Consider the following 22,853-nt stretch of genomic DNA (forward strand, 5'->3'; position numbering starts at 1 on the left):
ACATTAAACCAAAATGCTCTCGTGAACACGGAGAGAGGGCTGGGGAGAGAATCAGACAAGCCGTAAATTAAAGCAGAGGATATGAATTCCATGCAGGCTGCAGTGTTGGGGTTAACGTGGGTCTGGAAGCAGTTTAGGGAAAACCTGGTGTGGCTAAGGGCCAGCTCCGGGCTCAGTTGCTTTGGGCTAATCGTTTCCTTCAGGCAGGCTACTCCAGCACACTAATAGGTTTTAATAAAAACTTCCAATTGGGCCAGTAAACCCCTCATTAAGCTGTTTTTAAAGCATGAATTTAAGAGCGGCGAGGGTAAAAGGTCAGGAGGAGGATTTAATTCAGACCGGCTGGCAAAAGGTGCTGTTGTGATTGAAAACACCAGAGTTCAAGTGTCCAGGGCCACATAAACATCCGACTCTGTCACTAGACCTGGTTAAGTGACAGCTTGAAAAATAGATTTAATAAGACAGAGAGAAAAGTTTCCCACTCTTACACGAGAAACAGGAACAGCAGATCCCAATATTAGGCAGGAACAGGAACGGTTGGGAAGCTGCCCCGTCCCTCCCATCCCGGTGTGGGGGAACAGGAATAAAGAGCAGCCCGTGGCCATCTGGGTGCTCAACCCCAGCCATTCCCAGGGGCTCACTGGGACACTCAGCTCCAGGCTCTCCTGCTGGGAAGGGAACAGAGTCCTCCAGGGATAAGAACACAGCCCAGCTCATCCTCCACGTCCCATCCCACACATCATCTGCACAACAAGTGCCACGGGGTGCCAGCACGAGAATTCCCTGCGCCACGTGAGAAATCACGGAATCACAGGGCGCTCTGGGTTGCAGCAGAACCACAGAGATCATCCTGCTCCAAACCCCTGCCGTGGGCAGGGACTATCCCACTATCCCAGGTTGCTCCTGGTCTAGCCCAGCCTGGCCTTGGACGCTTCCAGGGATGTTCAGCCACAGCTTCTGAGGGCAAACCTCTGCCAGGGAATTTTCTTGGGCCGCCTCCCCTACTGCAGGTGGATCTGCAGGAACCAAGGGCACGGCTCAGCTCAGACACATCCCCAGCTCAACACGCTCAAACCAAGCTTTGGACCTGCACTAGTCAGGTCTGACCTCAAGCCATTTAATTTTCCTCTCATTTCCCTCAGTGCTGCTCCCTGGGATAGTGCAACTACCAGGAAAACTTCGGCCCTTCCTTGGGAGCACAAAGGAGAAACATCCCCATCTCACACAGCAAAAGCCAGAACCCCAGCTGTGCACTCTAACGTTTAATTTTATGTCAATGCACATCTAAAATTCAAGATCCCTGAAGACCTTTTAAAAGAAAATCCTCCTTGGAACAATTTGCATTGAAGCAAAGAGTGAGGATTTAACGAGTAATGGAGAATTACCATTACTCTGCTCTCAACTTTTTATTCTACTTCTAATCAAAACACACTTCAGCTTAAATTCTGAGATAATGCAATATAAAATTTGGGGGCATTTCGGGTATGAACTATTTCTCATTCCATGTTTACAGATAATGGAATAAAACTCAAGAGTTTAATTCAATTGTCTTCAAAACGCACAAGAAAGTTGACTGTGAGAGGGGAAAAAAAAATAAATAAAAAAAAGCTCTTACTTTTAAAATGTGCTTCTAATTCTGGCCATAGAGTTGGCCTGCAAGGATTGCAGGAGGAGCAAGGCTCCCTGGAACAATCCCTAAGGAAACATTTGCTTTGGCTCCAAGCAGGACACTTTTGTGCACCAGGAGTCAAATAAGATCAGCTGCTTCTCCATCCTTTCTGTTTAATGATCCCACTGATAGCACGAGGTAAGCAGATGCATTCCTGCCTTTTCCTTGTGCTCCTTGCTGGGATTATGGATTGCTGGCCCAGGAGGTATCCCATGGCCACGAAGGTGACCATGTGGAGTCTCTCTGGGCAGTGACATCACTTTCCCACATCACACCTGGAATTTTCCTCTACCCAGAGACATTTCCATCCATCACAACTCAATCCTTGCAGTTTTCCTGCTTAGCTCCCACTCCCACCTTATTGAACCAATATCTCAGGCCAAAAGGGGCTTATGAATATTTGGGGCTGCTTAAAACAGTAAGGCAGAACAGAAGAAAGAGGACAAGAAACCTGTAAGAGAGCAGCACCTTTTCCAAGCCCTTGTTAGAGCAGAGGTAATAAATCACATTAAATCAGATTTCCACTAGGAAAAAAAAAATAAAAAAAATTGATCCTGCAGCTGTGCCCCCACCAAGGACAGGCAGCACATCCACCCATCCAAGAATCACAGATTATCCTGAGCTGGAAAGGACCCACAAGGACCATCCAGTCCAACTCCTGGCCCTGCACAGGACACCCCAAGAGTCCCACCGTGTGTCTGAGAGCATTGTCCAAACAACATCCTGACAGCTGGAGCCAGATGGCCACCAAAACACCACCAGAATTCCTGCAGCTCCCAATCCAGTCCATCCTTGGGATAGAACGGGAATATCCACATGGATGTGACCCCTGAGCATCTGACAGATAGAAATTTTAGGCAGGGTGGAACTGGTGGCCTCTCAGACAGGCTCAGGGAGGTTGCATCGCTCATATATTTGAAGTCATTTCCCTCCCAATCCCACAACTTATTTCAAACCCCAAAGTGAAATAAGCCCTTTGGTGACCCAAAGTGACACCACCACACTCACTGAAACACGACCCTAAAGCCACATCTGTAACCTGGACACCAAAAAATGAAACCCCCGAAGTTATCAGAGCTCAGGCTGACACCACCTCCAGGATTTCCATCCCAGAGCATCTTTCCCACCTCATTCCCTCAAGTGAGGAGTGTTTTTAATCACTCTCCCCTGACACGAGTAAGAGCAAAGAGCGAAACCTGCGGCAACACCAGTTGATCCCGTTTGGCCTGACAGCTTGTTGTTATTTCCAGAATCTGGAGTTCTTTTAAAATTCATAGGGACAGCCTGGAGTTTTAGGAGAGGCTACCAAAATCCAGTCTAAGATGTATTAAAAAAAAAAAAAAGAAAAAAAGCACACTTCCTGGAGGGGGATAGGAAACAGTCAGCATTTACAAAGAACTCTCCAGGAATACTTTTTTTTTTCCTTTTTAAGGATCTTGCTTTGAAGTAGATGCTCCCAAAGAATAAGGCTTTCCAGAGCTCAGCAATATTTAATGTACTTCTCCAGCAATGGCTGACAATGTTGTTGTTTCAGCTATATTATAACAAAAATATTGTGGTTTTCCTGTATTCTGACAAAAGTAACTCAAAGATTTACATCTCCTTCATCTTATTCCGAAGTGGCCCTTAAGCCAAAAAACAGGGAAGGGAGAGACCCTACTGCGTACAAAGGACTTCAGTAAGCCTTGAAGGGTGGCTCTCCACTTAGGACATAAAGAAAGGCCAAAAAAAGATGAAACACCACTTGGGGAAAAAGAAAAGAAAAAAAAAGGCAGTTTTTTCTACACCATCAGTGAGAGTGGAAAACATCCAGGAGATGAGTAACTTGAGTCAAAGCTGAGCGTCCTGGCCAGGAGTCTGGGCTCATCCTGGCCAGCTGGTTCAAACACCCCACACCCAACACAAAAGTGTTCTCTGGGATATCTCATGGACAGTCATGGGAAGAATTCTCCATCCTCCCCTGCTTCTCCACTTGATGAGGCACCATCTCAACATTCCCCTTCGCACCCACACGGTTCCTTCACTTATCACTGATTAAAACCATCAGCTGGAAAACAAGGACACAGGTGCAGCTCCCTGAGGGAGAAGGGGTCCAACCTCCATAACACAAATGGACTTTTAACTATTCTGGTGCCTTCTCTTAGAATATTTCCCATCAGTAACTGTCTTTTGACAACCTGGGAGTACTTTGGGAATCCCCTTTCCATCCACACCACGACCCAGGATCCTTCTCCACCCACCCATCCCACAGCAGGGAGAAGACACATCCCAATAGGCTGATCCAAGACATTATGCCACGGCAGTAATTCCCAGGAAAATCAGCAGCACACTGGCAGTTTTCCCAGTATTTCCACAGACAGGAATGTCTTCCACCAGGAGTTCTACCTCTCCATGGGTTGGAGAACTTAATGTTGGGAAGAAAACCCCCCAACCTGGGCAAGGCAAGGAATCAACCTTTCAGAATTTCCTTACTTTTAAGGGGCTTAGAGGCAGGAAGAAACTCAGTGAAAGACAATAAAAAACTTCATCAAAAAAAAAAAAAAAAGAAATAAAATAATCAAAACTTCAACATTTCACAGCGAAAGACCAAGCAAACAAGTCGGAGTAATGTAAAAGCTACATACCCACAAATGCATCAGTAAATTATTACTGCAGATTTTCTCATTTTTATTCACTTACCAAAGGAATACCTGAAAAACAAAACGAAGAAGAGGCAAAACAATTAATGTTTTGGTTGAGAATTCAAGGGAACTTTGTCTTGTATTAGTTTTATTTCTCATTTCACAGGTTTTGAGTTTCAAAACACTACTAGGAGAGAACACAAACGTGTCTGAACTACATAACATGTAACTGAAATGGTAAATTGCTGCTACCTGGAAATGGAAGAAGGGCAAATTCCCTAATTTCTGGGCAACAAGGGGATATTTAGCACTCCAAGCAATTGGCCACCCTTCTACTGATAAAGATGTTAAAGCAGCAGACCCAGAAAGAACAATCCCAAATCCCATCAGGTTCCCACAGGGCTGCTCCTGGTCTTCTCTGGAACTACCTTCAGTCATAGTTACAACAGTGATTTTCTGTAGGGTTATCAGTCCCTACTAAAAGCAAACCCCAAAGTTTAACCAGTTCTCAGATGCTGTTCCCCAATAAATTGTGTTTTCCTCCCATTACGGTTTCAATGCCACATCAAGGTTTTATTGTCTTTTACAATAATATTATTATTTGTGCAGTGCACCTCACACCAACCCAAAAGCCAAACAGAAGAACCCTAAAACTGAGAAACACCCCAGGTTTTAAAGATTTGTTTTTTTTCAGAAGGATTTGCTGCTAATAATAAATACCCCAAACAGGTGTGTTAATCTGGTACACAGGAGTCCAATCAGCTCTAAAATCCATCAATCTAAATATCTTAATGACCATTTCACGCAGAGTTCCCGAGGTACAAAGAAACAGCCTTCAAATGCCCAGCAATTTTTAAATTTATAAACAAGAGCAGCTCCTCATGAAGACATCTGTCATTAAGGGAACCTCACTTTGCTGTTCCCCACCACGGCCGTGGTGCTGTTCAACATAAACTCGTAAGAATTAGTCTTATTTCTTGGCAGAAGTTAAGAACCCCCTGAGGCTCATTTTAAACACACACACACACACACACACACACAGAATAAGGAATTAATAAAATATTGTATTCTTCTGAACCACATGAAGTTCTCTGACGTGTGTCTGTTGCCGATTACATCAATCCGGGGCTCCGGAATTTGTCATGTGATGACAGGCCAACACTTGTGAATTTATTTCTCTGAAGAAGCCTGGGATACAACAAATGCCAAGGAAACCAAACCAAATGGCCCACTCCAAATACATAAAAGCAGCAGGAATTCTTGCAAGGATTTCTTTTTTTTTTTTTTTTTAAAATAGGTACAAATAGGCAGGTACCCAAATCCCACAGATTTCAGGTTGGAGTTGGGGATTTAATTACTGTTTTCCCTTTTCAAGTTCCTCTAAAAGGAGTTAAGAGAGTGTTTATTAAAAAACTGGGGGTTTTCACTACTGCCTGTCTTGGCATCTGCAACATTCCCGACAGATAATGACAAGTAAAAACATGGATGTGATTTTGCAGCCTTGGGGGTGGGGGAAAATTTCAGCTGAGGAACTTCTGATCTGCACTTTTTCAAACCCAGAAATTCAAAGCATGATCAAATTAAAATGGGATGTCACTTCTGCTTTTTGGGGGGGGAGAAACAATGTCATTACCCCTGTCACATCAGACTGTGAATATCAGCTGGGAATCATAAACAGCATCAAATATTTGGGTTAAATGGCTTTCACCACGTTGTCATGCTGATTAATTCTAGCTCAAGCACGTTCCTGGAAAGCAAAAGCTGACGGCAAAACGCAGTTTAAACTACATTATTCCTGATGCAAATCCTTCCTGCTGCCAGTAGAGCAGAGCAGGGCTGGGTTTGAGGGCACAGCTCCACGAGAGCTTCCCACCTCCCCAAAATCCCACATGGGCAAAGGACCAGGATGCTCCCAAACCCACCTGGCAGAAAACATCGCCTTTTCCATATAACATCTTTTTTCCTGCATGCAAAGCACGTGGGATGATGGTTTCTATTTGCTGGAGGAAGAGGGAAAGCACATGGGCCACACTTGCCCCATAAATTCCCATTCCTTTTCTTCTCAACTACCCCAGAGCTACACAGATTATTTAATGCAAGGGTTGTTTGGGACAGGGATTCCTTTTAGAAGCCTATAAAATATCCCAAAACCAAAAAGGAATTCCAAACACAGTCTATTAAAAATAGTATAAAACACAGACAGGAGCTTTTACCTTTACATCTCTCGATGTTTATGAGAGAAAACACATTTGTATTTATAATAATAATAACAAAAAAATAGAGAAAACCCAGTCCTACCCACCACTCCCATCCCTGCAGTGCCCAACACCCCAAGATCCTTCCAGCTGAACTGATTTCCACAGGCAGGATAATTCCCTGCTGCATCCCTCAATCCACAGCTGGTGTTAACAGCTTCTCTCCCTGCTCTCCATGGAGAACATCCTCTATGGAAAGTGAACCCAGATGGCAACTTCCATCTCCATTATGAATCTCTCACATTCCCTGGGCTGTAGAACTTGGGATGAGGGACGAGGTCTTCGGGTACAGGCATGTTTTCTATTTTCTATCAGCATTCAGATCCCAAACGTGCTGCCAGGAGGTTTCCACAGCAGCACCTCTCTGCAATAAAAGTGGCTGGAGCCACTTCCAGAGCAAAGTGACAACCAGAGACCCTGGAGTGGAAAAACCCCACCCACTGCTGTCTAAAAAGTTCCTGTTTAGGTGCCCGAGAGCTTGTTGGTGAACCACAATCTCCCAACCAAATTAAAGCTGTAAAACTTCGGATTAGTTTATAAAAAAAAAAAAAAAATTCAAAACATTTTCCAATGTATATGTAGAGCCCCTGGCACCTGGGGATCCACTTCCTCAGCACTCTGCCTCAAAATAAAGCAGCCAGTTGGAAACATCACTTGCAAGAGGCGGCGAGTCCATCACAATGAGATGACAGGATTAGTCTGGTGCACCATTAATTTCAGAACGTCATTAACTTAAAAGTGTGGGGGTAAGAAATGTTGGGGGGTTTTTTTGACAGCTGGTTTCAGTGGCTGCCAAGCCTGGAGCACTGCACAGCCGTGTTGGGGGAGGAAATCAGCTGGAGTGGCAGTAAATAAAACCACTCTGGTGTCTGGATTCACTTTATTGTGGTCACAGATCTCCAAAAACCGGGATTCTGTGCTCTGTAATTACAACATCCACGTTTAAATGGGAGGAACAGGGAGAACACTAAAAAAAATTTTTTAAAAAGGTTCACTCAGCGCTGGGAAAGGTGCCTGAGCAGGGATGGAGCAAAGCAGGGGGTGAGGAATGGGGCTGTCCTGGAGCGAGGCCGGGTGGTGACATGCACATCCCATCCCACAGGCTCTGCCTGTGGCCAACAGCAAAGCACCACGTATTTCTCCCCTTTCCAAGGCAAAAAATAATCAGGCCTGGCTAGGAGAGCAAATCTGAATGACCCAACTAAGCCCTCGCAACGCTCACTGACCGCTCTGTCCGTGCTCCTTTCCAAAAGACAAAAATTATTCCAAACCCCGCAGAATTTGCCAAACTCAAGTGGAGTTTGCTTTGGTCAAATCCTTCCAGTGCCAACAGCAGATGCTGAAATGGCAGCCCTGGGAATCCTGCTCTGAGCTGCTCCTCAGGCTGGATGGGGGGTGGAAGGAGAGGTGGGAACAGGGTAGCAGAAGGTGAGGAAGCCCCTGGAGTGACACCAGGCTGCAAAACCAGCCCAGGGTTCCAGGCTGGAATTGACTCTGCAGGTAAAAAACCCAGGAAAAGCAAGTTTCAGTAATTCCATTCCCTGACTTAGAAGAAGAGTCCTTTAATTGCATTAAATAATCTCTCTGAAGGCTGGCCCTCACTGCCAGCTGAGTGTGGTGAGGCTCCCCATGGTGAGGCTCTGGGATCAGTCAATTCCTGGCCATTTTCCCCACACCAAATCCCTATAGTCTAGTTATTCCAATGCAAGTTGCCACCCACTTTCTACCCCAGACCCTTCCTGCAAGAGAACCTGCTTATTTTTGCAGTCTCCTGCCTCCCCTTCTCCAGGACAGAGCTGCTGTTTGTCCAGGTAGACCTGGAATGTTTCTCCAGGAGAGAAACATTCAGCTCAGCCTGCAAATGGAACCAAGACATTGCTAAGGTTGGAAAAGACCTGTATTATCAAGCCCAACCATCAACCAGCAGCACCACCATGCTCACCCCTTAACCACGTCCTCAAGTGCCACATCCACAAGGATTTTGAACACTTCCAGGGCTGGGGACTCTCCTACTGCCCTGGGCAGCTGTGACAGTGCCTGACCACCCGTTTGGTGGAGAAATTTTTCCCAATATCCCACCAATCCTCCCCTGGTGCAACTCGAGGCAATTCCTGGCTGTGCAGGAACCCCAGCCCAGCGATGCTGCAGCACCACTGGAAGTGACCAGTGTTGTCAACAATAAATTACCGGATTAAGGAAATTTGTAAACACGGTTTACGAGCTGGTAAACACAGATTAGGGAAGTTTGCAAACACAGATCCCACCAGGGCTTGGATCCTTCCCCTAACCCAGCTCCTTTTCAGGCTGTACCAATCCCTGTATTCACATCCTTCCCAACCACAGCTGCTTGAGGAGTTCCCTGGGTTAAACAACATAAACATGAGCTGGACCAAAAACTGGGTGCATGAAGCTGTTTGGCAGGTTATTGTTTTAAAAAAAAAAAAAAATCACGAAAAAAACCCATTATTCCTTCTTTTTCTGAGTTTTTCAGCTGTGGGATCGAGCCCCAAGCAGTGGATGCAGCTGGCAACTGGATGTGCCAGAAAATAAGCAATTAAAAGATATTTGTCTGGGTCTCTGGCAAAGCCCAGTGCACATCAGCCACTGCAAAGCCACACACTAACCACATCATCATCTCATCCTTTCTTTGCTCTTATTTTAATTTTATAGACCCTTGATTAAATAAAAATAGACCTCAGATGTGAATAAAAATCCTCCTAAGGTGCTATTTATTAAGTGAAGCCAAACCAGTGATTACAATAAGGCAAAACAACAGTGAAAGCAATCGATGTAAAATATTTAACTTCCTCTTTAGCTGCCCTCTTTTTTTTAAACCTCTCTACGTTCCTGCAAGTTACTCACATGACCTTAACCTTCAAGGCACTCGTGCTACAAACTGAAGAGCCTCAGCAAACTCTGCCTGGTGAGACCCTGACACAACTCCTCTCTTGTTTTTCATGTTGTGCTTCAGTGGCAGGTTAGATTTGTCCTTTTCCTGGAATATTGGCATGGAAAGAGGCAATGACCAGACCTGGTACAGCTCCAGCAGCCCCTGACAGCCTTGTAAAGCTTTTGGCAGCTCTTGCACCCACATCTCCTGCAGATCTTCTCAAAGCTGTAACAGAGCTGGGTCTGCCTTCTTAATCCAGTTCATCCCCACCTGCCCTTCCAGCTCCGCTCTCACCCGCTAATGCCCACGTTTGGGAGTGGGAGTGGGCAGGAACACACTCAAACCCTTGGATATCCCACGGCATATCTTTGCTCCCGTGCTTGGGAACGTGGTTTAGTGGTGGACTCCAAGATCTCAGAGGTCCTTTCCAGCCTAAATAACTCCGTGAGATTCCACCTGCACCTCTGAAGAGCCCTAAATCAAAGGCACAAACCCCACTGTCACCTGCCCTGAACTCAACTGCATCAACCAAGAGGAGAAACCTCACATGTTTTCAGGTCTTGAGGACTAATCCAGGCACAGCATCCCCCTCCTGCTGCCCAGCCACACTCACTTCCAGGTGAGCAGATGGACAGGGACTGCAGCTACACCAACACCCAGCCTGGGGCAGGGAGGGAAAACCTTCCACATGCTGGGGGGGGGGAAAAAACCACTAAATGATTCATTTCTGACATCAGCCCTGATTAAATTTTAATCTCTCAACCCAAAATGTGGTTCTCATTAGCCTCATTAGTTCCCAGTTGTACTGCAAGGCAAGGGTGTCACATGGCATTAATCTCTGCTTTCATTAATGTGTCATATCAGGGGCTCAGGGCTGCTCTCAGCATCCTTTGAAACCGATCCCTCCCTCTCTCCTGTGCGGGGTAGGAAGTGCCAAAAAGCAGCTTCCTGGACAGGAAGGATGACCCCCTGAGATGCTGCAACTCTTGGTTTACGTTTCTGGAGATAATCTTTTCTCTCTGGGCAGAGAGGGAGGGCAGCTCGGAGCGCAAGGGACGCGATAACAAAGCGATTCCTGAGGTTTATTGCCAAGGCCAGATAAAGGAATAAGATATTCTAAAGTTTTCTTGTTGTTGTTGTCATTGTTGGGATATTCAGCCAGGTTGCAAAAAGAGTTATTTGCAAGAAAAACGCTCCAGATCACTCCAGTTCAGCACAAGCACCAAGGTGAGATTTGTTCATGTGATTTATCTGAAAACCTTAGATACTTTTTTTTTTCTCAACACACAAAACTGTATGCTGGATTCAGGCACAGTATTAACTCTTCCTTCCACTTCAGACTTTAATATCTGCAAAGCTGGTATCAGTTAAGCCTTGAAGTCCCTGAGAACAAGCCTGTATTACTTCCAGACAGGCCTATAAAGCAGGACAGAGACTGATGGAAAGACCAGCCCGAGGTCACAGCTGACACATCCATTCCTGCCTGCACAGAGAACCTCCCAGGTGAACTGATAAAACCCAGGACACCCAGGTTCCCACTCCCTGCTTGCACAGCTCCTGGTTCTTTCAGTGTGTGCTTGCTCAGGGCCAGGCAAAAGAGTCTTACTGAATTACCCAAACTGCTTAACAAAACCTGTCCCAGCTCAAGTGGCCCCCCGTGGATCCACCATCCATCCTCATCTGCATCTGGGCTGCTGGAAGCTCCAAGGGGGATTCTTCCAGCTCTGTTTTGTGTGTCAGAACAGGACTACCCTAATCCAAGATGATCAGAGGGCTGGATGGAGCAGCTCTGCTGGGAGGAAAGGCTGAGAGAGCTGGGATTGTTCAGCCTGGAGAGGAGAAGCTTCAGGGTGACCCATCTGTGACCTTGCAGTGCCTGAAGGGGCTCCAAGAGAGCTGGGAAGGGACTTTGGACTGGATGGGTTTTTTAAGGTCCTTTCCTACCCAAACCATTCTGTGATTCTTCTCACACTCCAAGTGCTGTGCCCTCGTCATAGAAGGGTCACAAACCAACAGGCTTAAAAATGGAAAGGATCTTGTGCCAAATCCAGCCCCCAATTCCCACCCTGGCTGCGTTACAACCTGGAGTAACAAACTCCGAATTCTGAGATCTGGCTCTGACCTTCACTTGGATCGCTCCAGACAAAACCCCAAGCGCTTTAATCCCAAAATCCGAAGCTGTAGAGCACGAGAGGAAAGGAAACAGGGAAGAGGTTCATTTAATGGCTACCAATGCCCTCCTAGAGGGGGAAAACACAGCCCTGAGCCCCCCCTGAGCCCCCCAGCACTGAGTGGAGCCCAGCCTGACCCAGCCACCAGTCCAGCCATCAGCACAGAGAGATAGAAGTCCAGCACAGGTCAAGTGCTTTCTAACGAGACATAAACCACAAATCCTCCACCACACACCAGCCTTTCTTCTTTCTCTGCTGCAAATGAACTTCTGAGGACGGTAATTGAATTGCAATTAAATTACAAGCCTCACAGACAAGCTTCCACGCCCTGCAGAGTACTTGTCCCTCCAGTAAGTCCTGTAATATCACAGTTTCAAGCTATTATTCAATACCTAAATATAAAAAAACCCCAGGTATTTGGGGGGCAGACAGAGAGAGGCATCAACTCCCCTCTGTGTTCTACAAAAGTCTTGCAGCACCAGCAACTTTTTGGGAGCCATCTGGGCACAGGGGCTTTGAAGGGCAGACGAGCACAGCTCTGTTTTATATTCCCTGCAGGAGAAAAAGGTGCTGCTTGGTCTTATTTCACCCTAAATACCTGTTAGCAGCAGCCCCACCACTGTTTTCCACAAGGGAAGAACACACTGAAAAGAAAGTTGTAGCCACCTTGTGCTCTAACATTTTATTTATTGGCTTGTTCAACCCATTCCCTTGAGCTCTTGTAACTCAACCAGAATCTTAGTCATGAAAGAAAGAAAGAATAAAAAGGCAATAGGATTTAAAACCCCACAGTTCCAGCTTTTGTATCAAGTGTCTCACAAACTGTGCCTCCCAAGAGTGGGCAAGGAGCTCTGTAAAATGAAATTACACAATAACCAAGGGAAAGAAAGGGTTTTCAGATGCCATTTGGAAGTGCTGGGTGGGGGGGGGAGGAAACAACAGGAGAAGAAACAGGAGATCAGTGGCAGAGTAGCTGAAAAGTTTGTTTATGTAAGAAAAATGTAATAGCTCTCTGGAGACACCTTACTGTGGGATAAAAGTGAATTTATTCCAGAGTTACCAACTCACTGTGGAAGTGCATTAGTTATTCTGGTACAGAAAGTGATTTAAGCTCTGCTGGAAGGCCTCTCCCAAAAAACTTGTGCTGCCACAGGACCCTCACGGCCAATGTCCCAGCAGGAACCACAGGGAATAAAACCCACAAATGGAGGTTTCATGGGCTCACCTGCAACAAGGTGTGGCCCCTGACCCAGAGAACACCCACAGCTGTTTTGGGAACACTGTGCCCAGCGTTACAAGAACTTCCCAGTGCTCTCCACCTCCCAGCTCGGCAATCCTGGCCCCACATTCCACAGGTACCAGAATTAACCCCCTGCTCTCTGAAAGCTCAGCTGGTTTTGAGAACCACCAAAGTGCATCTTTTTTTTTCCAGACAGTTCAGAACCAACAACAAACTGGCAAACCAAGAATTCAGAGCCAGGACAACATCCCAGCCCCGTTCTCAGGATTTTTAGGTTGCCAAAGCAATCCTTACCCTGCAAACCCCATCACAGACAGCTCCCAGGAGCAGCTTTCCAGAGGGTTGTGAGACCCTCCAAGCCCTTCAACTGTGCTTTCCCAGCAGCATCAGCTGTCCCCTGGCTCCCAGAGTATTCCCCAGCTCCCAGGTGGTCCCAGGACAGACAGGGAGCATGTCCTGCCCTTCAAAGGAGACACAGTTTGCTCTTCTAAAGCTTCCCCTGACTGAGCCCAAGCCAGCTGGACAGCAGTTGAAAGAGTCTCTCCTCCAGCAGCACCCGCTATCTGGAGACTGCAGCCCAAAACAAATAGGGACATTTAAAATTAAAATAGAAACAAAAAAAAAAAAAAAAGAGAGCAAAGGCGATAAAAGGAATAAATTGTTCCTCACTGGCCTAAAGAAGAGAGCTCTATTCCTCCTTATCATTCCATATCTTCCTGGAACTGGCTTCCCAGGCACCTACAGCAGAGGATTTTGCTGGGTGGCAGGAGCCCAGCCTGGCCTGAGCAACAGGACCTTCAGGACTGTACAACAACCCAAACCAACTGGCCACAGGAGGAATTTCTTCCTCATTTCAGCTGCCTCTTTGCTGAGCTGTCTCATAATTGCCTGACAGCGCTGTCCTTCCCCCCGTGCTAAGATCTGTGGTCTTCTGCTCTGGGGAGAACTCACCCAAACCTCTCAATCTGCCCCAAACTGACAGTAAGACAGTTAAAGCACCATCTAAACCCGTGGGCAAACCAGTGTGAGGAGGGAGATTTAAAGCCAGCCTGAGTTTATGGCCAGTGCTGCTGCCCACCCACCCAGCCAGCAGATCAGATTTTGGGTAGCCTGAGCTCACCCCTCCTGCCACCACAACTCCCTGGGAGAACTCAGCTAATCCCTGCTTTGCTCTCTCTCTCTTTCCCTGTGTTTACTCCCACTGTGAGCACCCAGCATCCCTTTCTCCAGGGAATTCCAGGTCACACTGTGTGCACAACAATAATGTGGCTTTGACCACCCACTGACCCATTTCAGAGGATCTAAATGAAAAATGTAACCACAGCTGAATGAACTGTGCTGCTGGGCTGCTTTGATTCCTTTAACAAGAACCACCTCATTTCCTGTTTAATATATAATATTAAGAGGAGAAGAAGTTGAGGCAACACCATCTAACCCCCCTTCTTTCTTACCCCTTTCCCAGAAGAACCCAACCCAACCCCTTGGTGTGTTTTTGCCGCTCACCAGGAGCACCTGCCCGTGCCAGACCAAGTTTTAAACCCCAAATCTGAAGAGTCAAAGGAGCAAAAAAAAAAAAAAAAAAAAAAAAAAAAAAAAAAAAAAAAAAAAAATTAAAAATAAAAAATAATACAGCTTTATCTCAAATACCAAGAGCCAATTCCTTTCAACCACAGCACCCACAAAAGACAAACTCCAGGCCCTGTGTGAATTCCTGCTGGGCAGGGCATTGTCTTGGCAAACAGCCCCAGGTACCAGAGAAAAACAAAGCAGAGAGACTGAGAACCCACCAGATCTGTCCAACGTTGACCAGGGAGAGGTAGAGAACCCACAGGATGGACATGAGGACCATGTTTGCACATCCAGTCACCGACACAAAGGCTGACACTGCCAGGCCAAGCAGGGCAAGGCAGTCCAAGGTGCTGTCCATGTCAGACCAGTCCAGAAACCAGATGATTGTTGGGGCATAGCTCAAGGCATCCAGGTTGATCTTCCCCTTGAAATACTTCTTGACGCTCTGCAGGTACAGTTTGCAAGGCAGCAGCCCCTTCTCTCCTATCAGCTGCTTGTTCTGATGATATGCCACCAGGAAGGCCACAACTAGGAAAACAAGGAGGAGGGGGGGAAAAAACTGTTAGAAATCACCCAGGCTGAGGGGATTTTGAGTCCTGAGTTACAGAAGTATATTAATGTCTCCGAAGAAATTTATTCAAGTCTTCACCTCTGATAAAACCCAACAGCACAAGGTTCCCTGCCCATGGCAGCTCCATATCCTTGTCCAAACCACACCTCAATCCTTCTGGCAGTGCAATGGTTAATAGTTCTCCATCCCAATTGCCAAAGACAGTAGCCCTGCTATGGGCTGACTTTCTGGATCCTCTCACATCCTGGAAATACAAAAAGTCTTAATATTTTCCCGTCCTCTAAATTGCTGCCTTTTCCACGTCCCTCCAGCTCTCCCATTTATAGTGTCTGTGCTCCTGCACTGGCCAATCTTAGAACAACCAGCTGCTTTTTTTAACAGCACAGAAGCAATTTAATTACAGATTGTAGACCTAGAATTTGATGTTCTACAGAGAAAGTTGGTCAGCTTGGGGGGATTAGCTCATATTTTAAGAATCTCCTCCAGTTACCAATTTGCAGTTTGTAACTGCAGTAATCTCCATTTCTCAGGGGAAAAAAAAAAAAAAAAACAACCAACAATGGAAGCCAACATTCCCTGATTAGGCTCCATCCACTAACTTACCCATCTTTCAAACATTATCAACCCCCAGCCATGTCACGCACAGCAACACCAAAGGTCTTGCCAAAGGCCAGTTTGTTTCCCCCTAAACCTCCTTGGTTAATGATCAAATCTGCTGCCTCCCTTATCTGAACAGGGTCACTCTGCAAACAGGAATCCTGGTGTTCCTCTGCTCGCTGCCCCTGCCCTGGAACACTGAATTAAAGCCCCAGTTCAGGCCTGGGTTGCCACGTCTTTGAAGTCTGAGCAGCAACCAAAAGTCTGCAGCCCCAGGGAATCAAACCCTGTCCCATTCCCCAGACACACACAAAGCTCCCCAGTGGGGCTCACTTAATCCACTTAACACTTTCCCCAGCTCTCTGCACACACCACATATTTTGTTCTCATCTGGAAAGCCACTGCAAGTCGCAATCCACAGCAGAGGTCACTGGGAGGGGGTTCCCTTTGGTTCCAGCAGATCCTGAATCGCAGCCATCAACACAACAGAGTTGGGAGTTCATTGGTTGCATCTCTTCCCATCCATCTTTGGTACACAGTGAAGGATTTTACCAACTTATAAAACACATACTGAATACTTTACTCAGCAAGAGAAAAAACTGATCACAACCCTATGGGAGCAGTTCTTGACTGCAAATATTCATATTATTCATACTGTTCCCCCAGCACAACTGCAGAATCAGAGACCCTGATAAGTGAAGCCAGCAGAAATATCATGCTTTGGAGCTTCAGACAGCTTAATATCTTCATTTTTGGCTTAAAAAAAAAAAAAAAAAAAAAAAAAGGCACCACAACAACATAGCTAAAGACCAGCTCTGCCTTAAAACTCCATGGCTTGATTTCCCGTGATTAGCCCTGCAATTTTGCTGCACAGTTTTCCAGAAGTGCTAATCAAATTCACCTCTAAATGCTCCAGAATTGCTGCCCCAACCCATAACTGCCCAGCACATTTTTGTCTAAAAAAGTCCAAATTAGACCCCTGCACCCTAAGCAAGACAAAGAAGGAAAGGGTAAATTAGGAAAAACAAACTATAGCAATTGCAGAAAAGTACACATTGTATGGACAGTCCTGCACAGCCTTTCTGAGTCTGAAAGCAGCAGAGACCGAGTTAGAGCAGACATGAAATGCACATTTTAGGATAGCCCAGTTTGGGCTCCAAAGTGGTTTTTCCTCTCCCAGAACACGGATTTTTCGCTGGTATTTCGCACGTCAACATTCCCAACCAAATGCCACCAGCAACAGCACTAATTTAGGAAGAATCCACCTCCCCCAAACCAAATCCTGACCGTTCCACGTGTGACTGGACCCATCACCTCCCAGGCCATCAGCTCACACGAGCAGCGTTCCCAGACGTGCTGCTCCATCCCGGATCCAGCTCCCTCTCCTGGACACTCCCCAGGCTGAGCTGCTGTCTCGATGACTCTCTGCTCTCTCCCCCCTCGCCTCCAGCATCTTTTGGAGCACATCCCTTCGGAAGCTCCCACTACCACTCCATCCTCTCCCCCTTGCTCTTCCCAAGGCACCAGCTCCATCCCCGAGAGGCTTCGCCAGCAGTTCCCGTGTCACTGGACACAGGGAACAGCTCCAACTAAAGAATGGTTCTCCGAAGGATTTCAGCAACACAGGAGATGCACAGATCCAGTGAGGGAGGGGAAAAAGGGAAGTTATTTATCAGCTTGTCATTGCTTCCTCTCCTTGAACCCCTGGAGAAAGCGTATCCTCAAACCTCACTCCCTTCTCCAGGAACCTTCCCTTCGACCTTGGCCCAGTCAGGGGGGTAAAAAAGTCCCTTTTCCTCTCTAAAGCTTGTGCTTCTTCCTCTTCCCCAGCCCCTGTTCTGGAACCTTCCTCCCCATGGTCTTGTGTTTGGGGATTTACCACTCTCCATCTTCCCACTCCCTCCAGGTCAAACAAGTTTGCTCCCACCTTGGGCCCCGCCTGCCCCGCCCACCAGGGCTTGGGGGATGTTCAACCACTTCTCCTTTGTCCTGTAGCTTCTTCCTGGGAGAGTCTGCACCCCTTTAGCTCTCCAGCCCCAGCAAAAACCCCGTCACAATTCCCATCCTCCCTGCAGCTCCTCACTGCCAGGACTTTTTCCCCCGACACTCCCCAGATCTGGGTGTTTTCACCCATCCCATCTCCCGTGTCCCACCTGGAGCACTGTCATTCTCCAGACCATCCATCCTTTTGCAGATTGAAGGCTCTGAGCTCCCTCCCACTCGAGGCAGCCGGAGCCTTTGACAGCTCACATGGGAACGTTCCTCTCCCTGCTGGAGCTGAGCTTTACATAAGTAATCCATGTAAATTGGCAGCACTGCTAATAGACCCTCACTACTCACTCTCACCTCAGAAGCTGCTTTAACTGTACTTTTCCATTAACTCCCCCCCTCCATCTTCTCCTTCCAGGCTCCTCTTTCCCCCCAAACCCACGTGCTCCCAAAAAACACCACCCAACTGTGCAGCCAAGAGTCTCCCACCCAAGACGATTCAATCTACCCGTATTTCCCTCTCACCTCAGCTCCTTTCCCCCAGCCCAGGCTCAGCCTGTCATGGCAGGAGAAGGAGAGAATCCCATTCTTCATGCTCGGTAAAGATTTAAAGATGTGAAATCCAAAACTTTCCGGTCATGTGGCCTTTTCTCTCTCTCTCCTCCACCCATTAGAAGAAGCCTTAACTTTTACTTAATGCCCAAAGCACGAGAAGAAGCAAATCAAGAGCACAGAGCTTTGCATGAAAGCCAAACAACACTTTTTGTCACCCAAAAAGCCTGCCTGGAGCCATAGGACAAGTGCCCCTCTGACCCAACGAGGCATCAAACAGGCCCTGTGCTGGATGCTGCAAAGCTGAGGTCATACTGATGAAGAGAAGAACGAGGAGAATATTCCTGGCTTTATTATCAGAGAAATTAAATCAAACAAGCCCTCAACGGATAAATTCCCCTGCAAAGTTTTGCAACACAGAAGCAGCACCACCTCCCCGCAGCCACAAAGAAACACACAACAAAGCCCTCCGCTCTTCACACCTTTTTGTTTTCTCGCCATTCACAGCAAAGCTGAAGACTTTGGGGGTTTTTAAGTCGTTATCTCCCCGTTGCCTCCCTGTTTGAAATCATCTGGAAGCAAATAGGGCAGGCTGGGCTGTTGGCACCGCTCAAAAGCTTCCCTGGGCTGTTCCAGCCACACCAGTGCAGCCCAGTCTGCAGCTGGAGGATGTCCCTCTGCTCCACAACAGCTCTTGGGCAAGGAGTAAACGGGGAGAAAAGTTCTATTCTCCGTTTTTGTTCTCATTTTCCCATTTCAGGGGGACCAGCTGCTCAGAGCACCCGGTGCTGACACGCTGCTGTTGTCGGACAGACTCGCTAACAAGCTCTGAGCTGAAATAAAACCTTCCATGGGGGAAAAAAGCATCAGAAGATGCTCCCTCATCCCGACCAGGCAAGCTGGAAGCTACTGGGAGCCTTTTAATATAACTGAGGGAAGGGAAAGCAGGGGAGATGGCAGAGAAAGAGAGGAGGAAGGACACCGGGGAGAGCCAGGAACCTACAGGAAGCCAAACCCCCCCTGAGAAGGCTTTAGATTTCAGAATTAGGAAGAAGGAGCACGAGCCTCCCGTAGCTCCAGCTCTGGGGAAAGAAAATACTATGAAACAATACATAAGGAGCAGGGATATAAAGCGGATTTAAATAATAGCTTTTATTTCAAAGCACTCCACAGAGCCTGGCTGAGACTGGGGACGGTGGTATCTAATTACTTAAACTTCTACATCTGGAATCTGATGATCATAACCATCCAGAAATGGTACCTAACAATGATTTAGAAGGAGGGTGAAGGGAGCAAATAATGCACATTTGTTGTCAAGAGCTTTGGGACCGGCTCTTTACCTGTAACAGCACTTCCAACAAGACAGGTTGCCCAGAGAAGCTGTGGCTACCCCTGGATCTCTGGAAGTGTCCAAGGCCAGGCTGGAAAGGGCTTGGAGCAACCTGGGTCGGTGGAAGGTGTCCCTGCCCATGGCAGGGGGTGGAATTGGATGAGCTTTAAGGTCCTTTCCGACCCAAACCAGCCCAGGATTCTCTGGGTTACTCCACACCCTCCTCCTCCAGAAGGGTGTTACCCCTTGGTCTGCCCACACTTGTGAAGTCAAAGAGGTCCCAGATCTGAAAACACCTCTGAGGGCTGTCAATGGTAAGAACTTAGATGTCACTGAATTTACCAGCACACAGTGCCAGCTCCTCCTAAACAGGGAATTGCACAGGCAGGTGTTTAATTTACCTTCCTGCTCTGCTGAGGCACCCCCAGCACAGCCCTGCTGCACTGAGAAACCTCGTGGAGCACTTTCAGCTGGATCCACTTCCCTTCCTTCCCACTCCTGCAAGCAGCAGGTGGCTTTGGTCACTGACCTCCCCAGATCATCAGATCCCTTCCAACCTGCCTTTTAGACAGCAGCTGCTTTGCCAGGGACTTCCCAGGCTCTGGCTGCTGCTGGAAACCCCCTTCAAAAAAAAGAAGAGGAGAGTTGTTATAAGCAAAGGGTGTGGGGGAGAAGGGAGGGCACACAGAAGGACACTTCCCACCTGCCTTGCTCTGCCTGTCCTCCTTCCACAGGGGGAGATCCCCAGGGAAAGCATCTCCCTCGCCTGCACCAGGCACCACCCTCACCTCAGCATCACTGCACGCCCCAAATCATGTTCCTCTCCAGCCCATCCACAGGGTCCTTCACTCTCCCACCCCTCCTTTTCCACCCAGGAGGGGAACAAGCTCCCAGCTCACACAGCTGCGCTCAGGCAGGAGCCACTTCCCAGATACCTCAGGACAAGGTCCCCACCAGAGGATTTGTTGCTTAGCCCAGCAGGAATGAAAGGGTTACAAGTAAAAGGGTGAAATACATCCCACAACTGAGGAATGTCAACCTGTCACAACGGCATCAGCCGTTTCCTCAGCGAGCCTGAGCCTCAGAATCGCCACGTCTGGGAACAGAAATCATCTGTCACAGTAAATGGTTCCATCTCCAGAAAAGAGCCTGGAAGAGCAGCTTGGCACAGAGGCACTAAATTGTTTTCTGCTGTTTCTAAACTCAGGCTCTCAGAAGGGATCAAAAGGCAGCCCACCTTCCCTCGGGAGCATCCCAGTCCAACAGCCAGGTCACAGGGGAATCTGCCTGCTCTCAACCTCTCCCTCTCACACACACCAAGCAGCTTCCACCCCTCTAGGGCTGTGTGGCATTCCCCCCGTGCTGGGATTGGAGCTGGAGCCCCAACACTGCTGCCAGCAACAGCCCAAGGAGGAATTCAAGCTGTCTCAGACTGGGCCCAGGTGGTTTGACTGCACCCCAGCCAAAACCAAAGCAAAAATCCCTGTGGCCTGACTGCAGCCAACCAGAAGCTGCACAACGAGCAGTTAAAACTTTTCCTCTCCTGCACCTTTTCCATCAGAAAGGGCACAAACACCCCCCTGCCCTCTTCCTTGCAGCTCCAGTACCCAAACCCTTTTGGGTACCTCTCTCCAAAATGCTTCCTCCATCTGCACTGCAGCAGCATTTTGGGGTTTCATCCCTCCTTCAGCCGCTCTCAAGAGTTCCCACTCCCCTGAGAAAAAAATGCCACACACAGTTCTACTCACCAGCCTGCAAGCCCAGCCTCTTCCTCTGGTCCCAGCATTCCCCACCACCCTCCCTTTATCCTGCAGCCCATCACTTTCAATCATTTCCACCTGTAACTCACCCCACCCTTAACTGGATACTCATCTCACCTGTTACTGCTCCTGTTTGTCCCAGGTCGGGTCTCCCACTCACCAGAAAGTCCCATACATCTGTCTTCTACCAATTCCCACCCCTCCAGCCACCACTTGCTCCCTGCCCCCTCCAGCCCCATCCCACCGAACACGCCCTTGGGGACAGCATCTGGTCCCTGATGTGGCCCATTTCTAACCCCAAATCCAGGATCAGAGGGAGGCAGCTCCCCCCCCCCCCCCCCCCCCCCAAAAGAGAACACCAATCAGTTTTTCATAAGGAAACTGCAAACTGAGCCACGGGGAAACTCAGCAGTCTGGATTTACACACGGGGGAATATCAGAATCGCTTTCATTTTGACTGAAAGAGTCATAACCTCGCCTTTCACCGAGAGCTGAAACCAAACTAGAAACAGAGCACGTGTCAAAACCATACAAAACTACAACTCCTGCATGGTTTTGATGCAAAATAATCTAAGCAGGCTGGCAGGCTACAAATTCTAACGATTCTGTGGACAAATCTGGGGCAAGTTTAGAATTTGTACCGTAGTGTGTTACATGTCAGTTTGGGTTTCGCTGTAAATATTTTTTAAGTGGAGCACCAGTGGGCTCTGAGGAGGGCTCTCTGTGTTCTCAGTGCCAGAGTCAAACGAGTGGAGGCTGGAAACTGTTCTTGCTGTTAAACATTTTAAGGTCGTGTTGACTCCAGGTCCTGACTGGCAGTGTTGGCACCCAAGGATGTCATCTCTCCCTCCAGTCCTGCTCCTGCACAAGGCAAAGAGTTCCTCCCTTGAGCAGCTGAGCTCACAAGAAGAAGAATGAGTAGCTCCTACCAGCTCTGTTGAGAGGTACCAACCTTGTGGTGTGAGCAAACCCTCCTTCCAGCTCCACCAGCACAGGAGCTCCAACATCACCACCACCATCCACCTGTCAGCAGCAGCGTCCCACCAGTAAAGCAGGAGTAGAAAACAAGAAAATCATGGAATATCCTGAGCTGGAAGGGATCCACAAGGATCATGCAATCACAGATTATCCTGAGCTGGAAAGGACCCACAAGGACCATCCAGTCCAACTCCTGGCCCTGCACAGGACACCCCAAGAGTCCCACCATGTGGGAGAGAGCGTTGTCCAAACAAGATCCTGACAGCTGCAGCCAGATGGCCACCAAAACACCACCAGAATTCCTACAGCTCCCAGTCCATTCCATGCTGATTGTAGTGTGATCATTTGCCTTGGGATAGAACTGGAATATCCACATGGATATGACCCCTGAGCACCTGACGGAGAGAAACACCACACGGAATTTTCGGCAGGATGTAACTGGTGGCCTCTCAGGCAGGCTCAGAGGGGTTGGATCACCTACATATTGAAGTCATTTCACTCCTGGAGACCCATTCCCACAATTCATTTCACAACCTATATGTAGCATTCTGCTTTCCAGAATCCAGAGCCCCCAGAATCAACGGGATCATCGAGTGCAGCTGCTGGCCCTGCACGGGACACTCCAACAATTGCCACCCAAGAGCCTGAGCCTCCTCCAGCT

The 22,853-nt window shown here is 47.9% G+C and overlaps 1 protein-coding gene across 2 annotated transcripts in view; it reads right to left on the reverse strand.

Moving 5' to 3' along the window:
• Window positions 1-22,853, reverse strand: part of LMF1 (lipase maturation factor 1) — a 145,184-nt gene that overhangs the window by 121,274 nt on the left and 1,057 nt on the right. The window contains exons 1-3 of one of the 2 annotated variants that reach the window (XM_027902550.1): window positions 15,590-15,644; window positions 14,634-14,943; window positions 4,349-4,359 (exon numbers count right to left, since the gene is read on the reverse strand). In XM_027902550.1, coding sequence (XP_027758351.1) covers window positions 4,349-4,359; window positions 14,634-14,943; window positions 15,590-15,593 — 325 coding nt within the window. In that variant the 5' untranslated portion in view covers window positions 15,594-15,644. Of the gene's footprint in view, window positions 1-4,348; window positions 4,360-14,633; window positions 14,944-15,589; window positions 15,645-22,853 lie in introns of those variants that run through there. The other variant, XM_027902551.1, reaches the window with a different exon arrangement.

The sequence above is a fragment of the Empidonax traillii genome, unplaced genomic scaffold (genome assembly GCF_003031625.1).
Source record: "Empidonax traillii isolate 1590-97213 ecotype Southwest subspecies unplaced genomic scaffold, ASM303162v1 scaffold888:size428694, whole genome shotgun sequence".
Lineage (NCBI taxonomy): Eukaryota > Metazoa > Chordata > Aves > Passeriformes > Tyrannidae > Empidonax > Empidonax traillii.